Source organism: Centruroides sculpturatus, unplaced genomic scaffold, assembly GCF_000671375.1.
Source record: "Centruroides sculpturatus isolate CEXI.00-Female unplaced genomic scaffold, Cexi_2.0 scaffold2291, whole genome shotgun sequence".
Taxonomy (NCBI): Eukaryota; Metazoa; Arthropoda; class Arachnida; order Scorpiones; family Buthidae; genus Centruroides; species Centruroides sculpturatus.
In genome coordinates, this window is record NW_019386659.1 from 41,331 (window position 1) to 52,117 (window position 10,787).

Consider the following 10,787-nt stretch of genomic DNA (forward strand, 5'->3'; position numbering starts at 1 on the left):
AAAAAAAAATGCACCTACAAGAGCAGGTAATCTAAAAAGACATTTGCAACGTCTACATCCTAAAATTCTACAAGAAGTAAATGAAAAAGATAACAGTAGAAACACTTCATCTATTTTAAAATTAGAAAATATCCAAAAATTAAGTTCAGTACAAACACAAGTATGCAAATTCTTTGCTTCGGATAAAGTTACAGTAACAATGACGGGTGCAAAATTTAAAAATCTGATAATTGAAATGGTGGTGCAAGATAGTGTGCCTTTAATCTTTTTTTCACGGCCAGCCTTTTTAGGCTTAAACGGTGAAATGGCGAGAAAACTTGGAGTTTCACTAGATAGAGAAAACATCAGAAGGCTTATAATTGAAGAGGCTGTTTTGAAAAAAGATGAACTCCGGAAAAAACTGAAGGATCGCTTGATATTTATTAAAATGGATGCATGCACTCGTCATCGAGTGAATTATTTTGCAATTAATGTTCGATTTATTGATGAGAATAATACAATTGTTACGAAGACATTAGCAGTAAAAGATACTATGGCTCATCACACAGGAGAGTATCTGCAGAAGTTGGTTCAAGAGGTATTAGAAGATTTTAAAATTAAAAAGGAGAATATTTTGTGTATTGTAACAGATAATGCTTCGAATATGTTAAAAATAACTGAGAAAATGAATCAAGATAATGAGATTCCATTAGAAGACATTCATGAAATATTCTCCATTGACACACAAATCGAGCCTATAATAGAAAAAGAGGAATATTTAGATGATATTGTGGAGGAAGCGTCCAATATGTTTCAAATCCAGCATATGCGATGTGCTGTTCACACGTTGCAATTAGCAATAAGAGATGGATTAAAAGACTCTCAGGTAGCTAAAATCATTACAAAATTAAGACAAGTAGCTACTGTAGCTAGAACCCCTAAAATAGATGCTATTCTGAGAAGGCGTGCTAGAAAAGGAATTATTTTAGATCAACCCACTCATTGGGGAAGCACTTATTTAATGGTTAAACGGTTGCTCGAATTGAAAACCTTCCTTGAAGACCTTGACAATCCAAGTGTTTTATTAACTGAAAACCAATGAAAACAAACAGAAAAATTAGAGTGTCTTGTCCTACCCTTATACTGTTACCCTAAAATTACAAGCTGAAGATTTCACACCTGGAAATTTTTTCTTACAGTGGAAAACTTTGATGCATCAGCTTGACAAAACTGGAGGAATTGTTGCTAATGTGATTTTATCTTCAATGAGAAAAAGAGATTCAGTTGTTAGACAATAAAAATCTTGTTAGCCGCTATTTACGTTGATCCAATGAATCGAATTTTACTAAATGACAATCAAATTGCCTCGGATAAAGAAAAGCTTCATGAAATTGCTATTCGCTTGAAAAAAGGTTGGGAACCACTGGTTTAGAACATTTCAAAGCGAAGCGAAGACGTTTAACAAATCAAGAAACTAACCCGACAGAAATTGAAAAAATAAAATTTGAACAAAATTTTTTAAATGGGCTAATTGAAATAGAAAAGTATGACCGTTTTTCAAAATTGAATGTAGAAGAAGCTTATTTCAATTTATCCAGAAATTATTTGCAATGCAGCTAGATCTGTCACAGCAATGCTCCCAACACAAGTCAGTGTGGAAAGATTATTTTCAGCTTTGAAAATAATTAAAGCTGATTTAAGGGCATCTATGAAGGAAGATTTAATTGAAGCTATTTTGTTTTTTAGAACCATTTTATAAAATTCAAAATTATAAATGTAATTTAGTTTTTTTTATTTAAGTGAAAATATAAAATAAATTTTCTTATTAATTTTTTAAAATGTTTTGTATTTTGTTATAATTCATTTATTTTAAATACAAAATGCAGCAATTTAATTTATTAAATATGTAGTTTTTGTTGTAGTATTTGTGTTTAGTATCAATAGTTAATTTAATCCTTATCACCTCATCCAATGCCGACACTGCTCCGTGTAGCCGTGCTCGGGGAAATTCCAAAGTCATTGGGTTAAATCTACTAATATTACATAAAAAATTCATATAAAATCAAATTTTTGTATTAAATTATTTTGACCCAATTGAACTTGAATATTTTTAAATCATTCTTTTATTATCTCTGCTCTAAATAAGTATTCTATTTTTCTGAATGAGCCAGACTAATTGATCAGAGTAGGTACATATTTTTCTTTTCTGAACAAGAAGCTGAAATAACTAGATTGCACACTTTTTAGTTGGACTAACTTTTCTGCAAGGGTAAAATTGAAGTGCATATGCTGTAAAATAAAGATATGTAAATGTAGAATTTTATTGCTCCTTTTCTCCTCTTATTAAATATTTGTTAAAAATACATTAATATTTATTTGTATAAAAAAAAGTTAAATATCAAAAATACTAACTATAAAAGTACTGTATTTGGGTAAATGCCCGGGGCTCATTTCACAGTTCAGAGTAGGGTACCTCCCTATGAGCGTTTCTGCTCCCATATAATGACTTTGTATTTAATTTTGCCGGAGTCGGCCTACTAAAATTATCTGGAATCGGATTTTTTTTACCGACTCCGCAGCCCTGAAACATCCAAAGGAGTGTAACTGCATTGCTGCAGGCAAATCTAGTTGAAGCTTTCCAGCACTGCTATGAAGACTGACTCTGCTGATGTATAACTGCCCGAGGGAACTACTGTACTTTGAAAGGGATAACATTAATGTTTAAAAATAAAATATTACTTTTAAAAAATCAATTTTTCAAAAATATTTCCTCAAAATTGATGAAAACTTTATGGGTTAATTGTACATAAATAACCACCGTTTTTTTTCCTGGACCGCATCTAAAACTTAAAACAGGTTAGTTTATACACACATGCATTTCAGTTATAATGAAGATAACACTCAAATTTTTTACTTGAAATATCATCAATTATTAGAATTAATGTCAATAGATTAAACTATTTTAATGCATAAACAAAACTGCAAGAATTGATGAAAACTGTCATTCCTTCAAACTGTTTTATCAGTAGAAAAATTAAGTGCTCTGAAATACAGTAGATAAAGTGATCTCGAAATAAAATCTTTGTTATTAAATAATGCTGATTTGCACAACTTAGAAACAATATTGAAAGAATACTTAATTCATATTATAAAAATATGTAATTAATAAATAATTACATATGTTTATATCATTGTTACTTTGACATAACATTATATATATCATCTCAATTCTTCTAATTTAGTTTTTAAAACATTTTTCTTTAATATAATGCTTAGCAATACTACATTACAGAAATCAAGTGGTGAAGTTAACATGGAATCAACAAGTAATGAAGTGTTACATGTTTCTGAATTTTCATTAACCGTTGAACATCAAGTTGATGAATATATGAAATCTGATATTGTAAAAGCAGCAATTGAACCTGGAAATTTCCCTTCTCATATGATTAGAGAAGTTTTATTAAGAAGAGTACAAAATGGTGATGGAAACTTTGAGAATTCAGATGAGTTATGTGAAATAGTACTAAATTTACAACAAGAAATGGAAAATAATGCAAGGTAATTGAAGAGTGGGTTTTGATTATAATTATTTTTTTTTATAAATTTATTATACCATGTTTAAATTTTTCTTTTAATTTAAACCTGGTATGAATCATCCAAATTTTCTTTTTTAATGTTTCATTTTTTATGACAATCTGAAAATCTAGCATCTGTTGTAATAGTCATGTTCATTTTAAAAGAGAAATGAATTCACAATAATTATACTTTCATTTTAAGTATAAAACTAAGTATTTGTGGTAAAATTCTGAGAAGGATGATTGCCCCAACATTAGTTTTTGGATAAAGGCATCATTATAAAGCAAATTAGCTTTTCTCCTCCCACACTTGCCTGTATAAGTCTAGAATCATATTTATGCATCATTTATCAAGTGCACAAAAATGCAAAAGTAAAATGTTTTAAGAAGTACAGAATCATATTGCTGACCATACCTCTCAAGCAAGGTAAGCAAGCATTAAAAACAATACTTGAGCATAATTGAAAAGTGCTTTAAAGTGAGGCATGCTGCTGTACAGATTATTATTAATATTGATTTGTGTATTGATTGTAATATAGCAATAAGATTCAAACTTATATTGGATGATGATAAATTAATATATTGTATAATAAATACCCAGGAGTTTAATTTCTTTCTCCCACCAACTTATAAAACTTTGATTATATATATATAATCAAAGAATTCATATATATATAGTGAAATTCGGATCGAATTAAACGAGTTTAAATCGTTTAAACAACAAAATTAATAAATTAAAACATTTATTTAAAACAAAGAAACCTCCATTTCTACGCGCTATCGAACCTTTTTCGGGGGCGGATGTTCGTCTTCCCATCCCCGGAGTAACTTCCTTTCCCTCCGAAACCCAAATCTGAATCAACAGGATCTTATCCAAAGAAATCTATAATTGGTGTAAAGAGATAACGTGATACAAGATCTACCGAAGATATAAAAGAGAGGTCGACTTTGCCGTCCGTGAACAGGTCCGTCATCTCCCGTCGAAGACCGTCACCCGCCGACCCACCCATCCAGCTGCTCGTCGATCCCGGAGGAGACTTCCCCAGAAGACCTACTGGAGAGAAGTTCAACCTCTATCCGAATTTCTATCTGTACTAGCCATTGAATTCAACAGAGGTATGAAACCCCAAAGTATTGTAAACTCTCTCTCGGCGCGGCCCTTCCAACTCCGCGGAAACGATATTTAATCTCTTTTGTTAGTCTCTAGTTTTGTCTAATAAATGTTTGTTTTGTTGTTAAAAAGTATATTTAATTCGAATATTGGCTACACCTCACCGACGGCCCCTCTCTCCTCCTCCACTCGACTTAACAGAAAGAGTCCCGACGTCACGGGATATAAAATTATTCTACACGTCATCCCCTGACCAGTGGGCAGTTCTCACCGAACTGTTGCCTATCTAAAAGAGGTGCGAGTTCGTCCTACCTCAGGCTACCCACAATATGTTTCAAGTATCTTTAATCTCTCTTTGGAAAAGAAAAAAATGAATGTTTCTCTGGGAATCAAATAGAATGTTCAGATAAATTGTGTACAAAATAAAATAAAAAAGCATAAAATAAAGTCAATGAGGATTATTAACAGCATGTTTATAAAATTAAAATGAGGGATGTTATTTTAACAGAACTTCATTGTGGCTAACTAGTGTTCTAGTCACTTCCAAGATCATAAGTTGTCTGAGTGTACAGTTGATTATTAGTTTCTAAGCTTCTCTTATAGATCCCATATAAATTTGACAGTTAGGTGGTTGGTTCCAAGATAGAAGAGGCTCATGTGTTTGTATTTTGCTCCATTCGATGTTAATTTGCATCTAGCAGTGTTTGCAATGTTTGTATTTATTTATTTGTCTATTTGATGATTGGAAATTAGTTCTTTGATGTATCATGCTGTTATCTCAATATATTCTGAAGAGTATGGGATTGTATTTTTGGGAAACAAAATAAAACTCATTAGTAAAAATATAAGTAGTTCAATATATGTACTGGTAAATTCAGATAGATGTAGTTTTTTAAAGTCAATTATTTATTTGTATACTCATGTTTATTTACATTTTTATATATTAAGATGTTTTTAAATAACTGAAACCACTTTACAGTTTATCTTATTTAAAGAACTTTAAAGTAATAAATTAAAAATCATATCATAGAACTATGCTGGACAGTTTGGCAATTTGTCTTAATCCATAATTCCTAGACTACAGTAGTGATTTTGTCAAGTGATATTTTAGTTGACAAATGGAACATTCTATTTGAATGAGAGTGCTTGTACTGGCCATTGTTTTAATCACTACAACTGAAAATTTACGATATGCCCTATTTTTTATGCAATGAAACTTCTGCTTTTTGAAATAGAGAAAAAGAAAATTTAATATGTCATTGAGCACTAAAGATTTAGTTGTCAACTCATCAGTAAGTTGGCAACGAAACAATTGTTAGTACATTTATTTTTTGCATTTGGAGTCAAATTTAACTGTTAAACTTAAAGCATTTTACAAATTGATCATTTTATCAGAAAATAGTTGATAAATTAGAGCCTTTTTGGTAGGGTTGCAATCTGTTCTATTGTGTATTGGAATTCTGTAGACTGTTCATATCCAAAGATGTATTCTCTTTACCATTCTATAGGGTGAAGTTCTTTATATACTTCATTAAAGCATAGGTCATAATTTGTTGTTTAGTTGTTGAGGTTCTAACATATTAACAGTATTATTTATTTACTCTCATCTATAGCAATGAATCAACAAATATTGATGAAGAACCTATGGAAGTAAACAAAGAAATGAATGTTACAGTTAGACCTTCAACAAGTCCTTCCGAAGATGTTCAACCATCATGTTTTTCTGTTTCTGGACAAAGTACTAGTGGATCTGCTTCTATGGATGGTAAACTTTTTAAATTATATATCAAGCATTTAAGACTTTTAAATGATTTTTTCTTTGGTGTTTTGATTGTTATGAGTTTAGTGATGTAATTTTAGTATAAATCAAATTATAATTTATTACTGTAACAAGAAATAAGTATCAATAATGATTTCTAAACAGAGTTCAAATATTGCTTTCTCTTTGAAATGTTAAGAAGTATATTATGATACATTACATGCTAAGAAAAAACATTAGTTATGTATAGCTTCAAAAGTAATATATTTATACAAAAATATGCATAGCAACTAATAAAACATTATTTCAAATTGGATGACTGAGGCAATTAAGGATTCAACTTACTACTCTGAGGAGCTAAGATTGAATCCAGGTAAGCTACTCCAGATGTTCTTAAATTAATTAAGGATGCTAAGTCACATATTGCCCAAATGTGTGCCTGATCAAACCCACAGTGGATATGAAGAAAGACCCTCTTATCTACAAAGCAAAAAGAGCAAGAATGAGGGCAAAACATTTTAAACAATGTCTGGAAACACTGAATTTGTCTAATCCATTTTTTGTATACAATATGCAGCATACTGAAAATGTAGTAGTATATAAATGCACCAATAAATGATAGTAACAAAGTCTAAATGTATCTAATGAACAACTTTTTGTCTTTCTGACAACTTCAGTCTATGTTCAGCATGTACTTTTTTTATACTTTCTATTACTGCAAAAGATGGAATGTTCTTAAATTTTTCAGCTTGTGAAAATAAGAAACTTGTTTTCAGTTTGGTCAAATTTCAATAAACATTTTCTGCTTCCATTGGTATTCTACCTTTTATAGAATACTTCTATAATATTTTCTTTGTTAGTTGCAAAAGTTCACTTGTATTATCAAGATATTACATTTTAATAAAAAGTAAAACATCTGGATAAGACTCCAATTTTTCTCGCCATGTCTAATCACCAGGAACAACTATTTCCATTGCAGAGACGACAACCTTTCTTTAGAGGCTATGCCTCTGCACAAATATCTAAAACAGTTTAAAATGTCCACAGGTGACAATCCCAACACAATTAAAAATATAATATTTGTTTGTAGAAAAGGGCTGGCAGAATTACAATTTAATAAAAAGTAAATTGGACTCGTATCCAGATGTTTTACTTTTTATTAAATTGTAATTCTGCCAGCCCTTTTCTACAAACAAGATATTACATATTAAACAATTTGTAATGTCTGAGAATTACATCACTGTGGTTAATACTGGTATTACATACAGCTATACTCCATTATCTGAATCTCTTGTGTTCCTGAAAAAGATTCAAATATCAATTTTGGATGAGGATTTTTCATCCAAATAACTAAGGATGCACCGATTAATCAGTAAGTAATTGGCCATATCGGCCTTTTCCCAATTAATCGGTATCGGCTTTTTCCCCGATTAATTGGTTTTAATAATCGGCCAATTTTGCATTTTAATATTTTTGTTAGAATGTTACGTATAAGGCTAGTAATAAGAAATAATAAATTTCTCTTATATATTTATTATTTATTATATGACAATCTAAATATTAAAAAAAAATTAATTTAAATTATTTCTTTTATCAATACATATCATAAGGTATAATATAACCTATTCAAAACTATCTGTTTTATTTAATGTTTAAGCTTAATATTTAAATATATAATATTTAATATTTAAACTTTAAAATCCTTAAATTGTAATACAAAAATATGAGAATTCTGCCATTTTCAGGGCTCTTAAATGTTACCTCCAGCTCTGAAAATTCTTTCACTTTCAATGGAAGATGCTGGGGGACTTATATATTTTATAACTATTTTGTTCAAATTAGGAAAAAATTCTTTTGAACTTCTCCATCACAAAAATGGGTCTCTTTGTCTTTGTATAAGAGGCAAATGTAAATATTTTTTTAATTCTTGATCGAAACGTTTGTTTGTTTCGTTTTTTCTTCCTTTTTAAAAGCATGCTCTTATTCATTCTTTCGTTTACCAGAAGCTAATTCATCAGATAAATTAGAAAACTCGGAGATTATCCTCCATCTTGATCGTCTCCAGAAGTAGAAGCTTCAGAATTTAAATCTTCTTGAGATTTTGAATTATAAACATCATCTGATCTATCGATTGTCCATCTTTTTATTTTGTTGATATATCATCGATATTCAATAATTTTTTCTTCTCTATTAATTGAGTTAAAGTAGCTTGTCTTTGGATATGAGTTTTTTTTGTTACTAATGAACATCCAGCTTCTTTCGTTTCGGAACTTTCTCTTATCATCTTTTTAAATTTATTTTTAAAAAATTTCATGACGACATTTTTCCAGATGATTTATCATGTTTTATGGTGGTGACAGTTTTAGCATTTCTTTCATCTTTCAAAATAAAAGACAAGCATAAATTGCACTTGGAAAACTTTTCGTTTTTATCTTTCTTAAAAAATTTCCAAGCAATACTGGAAGCCATGAGGGGTTTGGATATTAATTAAAATTAAAAAGTTTATCAAAGTAATAATTTATCATTTTAATTTCATACATGAATCTGAAAAAAATAACTTCATACTGAAAATTATTTTTATAACAAATTGTTATAAATTTATTTTTATCGTATGAAATTTTATATTTGTATTAAGAATATAAAATTTCATGCAATAACAATCATAATATAATTAACTATTAACACAATAAATTATTGACACTAATCGACCGATTAATCGGCATCGGCCGATAATGTGTGACTGATTAATCGGTCGTTTTGCTTATCAGTGCATCCTTACAAATAACACCAACTTTCCCCTGTTATTAAAACACTAAAAAATCTATTTACCAAGCAATCCATGATTTTAGCATATTAAATATTTCAAATTTCAACTAACTTATTAACAAATGCTTAATGAGATCATAAAGGGATGTATTTGTAAACAATATAACAAATAAGTTTTAGTATACAATAGACACCCTATAACGTGGGTTCCTATAACGTAGATTCCTATAATGCGGCGAAAAAATTGCGACAGTATTCGTATAAAGACGCTAAAAGGGACGCGTAAAACGTGGTAAAACGTCATCGTAGACAAGCAGCCGAACTACTTTTCGCTGTCCAGTGCCATGCTACGGACAATTTAGGCGGGTAAATTGAGTTTAACTATTGTCTGTACAGTATTATATATAAATTATATGTACAGTACCTAATTTATATATAATTATATATTAACTTAATTTATTGTAACTTTATAATTATATATATACTTTCCACCATCTAGCGCCATGCTACGGAGAGTTTAGGCGAGTAAGTTGTTTACTATTGTCTGTACAGTATGTAAATTAGGTACCGTAAGTCTAATACAGTAACAGTACTGTATTAGACTTACGGTGACTTCTTGTGAAAGAAACATTTCTTATTCAACGGCAATTAAAATTATTTATATTAATGATGTCTCCAAAGTTCAACGAAGTTTTCGCAGAAAAATAACATCAGAAATTGCGGTTGTGGTTTGCTGCGCTGTTCCGTGACAAAAACAAGCTTGAGCAATGGCGATGTCGAACAGTGCACACTCAGTAAGTAATCCTACAATTTTTTGTTTATAGCATAGTTTATACGGATTATTTCCAAAAAATATACGTATTTTGGAAATGTTGAGTTGAATTAGTCTAGAATCGATTAATTTTATGGAAGAAAACCTTTCAAACAGCTGTAGTCCATAAATTTCACACGTGTCGGGCTGCGATTGGCTCATGTATTTAAGGATTCCTACAACGCAAAATTCGTATAACGAGGAATGTATCTTTGCGTTATAGGGGGGGTCTACTGTATATGTTAGAAATTGTAGATGAACTGAAGTTTCTTTAATATGCAGTAGACAGCAATGAATATTTTGTAATGATACTATATATTTTGTATTAAAATACTACTAAATAAAAATAGATCAATAATGAAAAGAAACAATACAGTGAACATCTTATAATGAACATACGGTTCATTACGATAAGATAGCAATGAAATTATGATAAAAATCACTGAACTGCACAACTGCAATATAATACACAACACCACTGAAATAAATGAAAACACACTGGGAACAATGCTACTGCTGTTTTTTACTTTTATTAGTATGACTATTGAATATTTCACAAATTCACTTTGAAGAAATTTGGAAAACCTGGAATTATTCAATTCTGATATTTGCTATAGATACTAACAGTGAAAATTTTGTGATATTGGCATATGCCTGTAGTTTATTTTTGAAATAATTGATACATACACTGACACTGACACTTTCTTAGCTTATTTTATAAAACCTTATTATATAATAATAATTTTCCTTTTATTGCAGATTTACTAAAAGAACAGAGACTGTGCA

At 29.9% G+C, this 10,787-nt stretch overlaps 1 protein-coding gene across 1 annotated transcript; it reads left to right on the forward strand.

The window, feature by feature from the left end:
* The first annotated feature begins 6 nt into the window (after nt 1–6).
* LOC111615505 lies at nt 7–1,696 on the forward strand. Its single transcript, XM_023356909.1, has one exon. It carries the CDS (start codon nt 200–202, stop codon nt 1,079–1,081), a length of 882 nt encoding a protein of 293 aa, XP_023212677.1. The 5' UTR covers nt 7–199; the 3' UTR covers nt 1,082–1,696.
* Nucleotides 1,697–10,787: the final 9,091 nt, after the last annotated feature.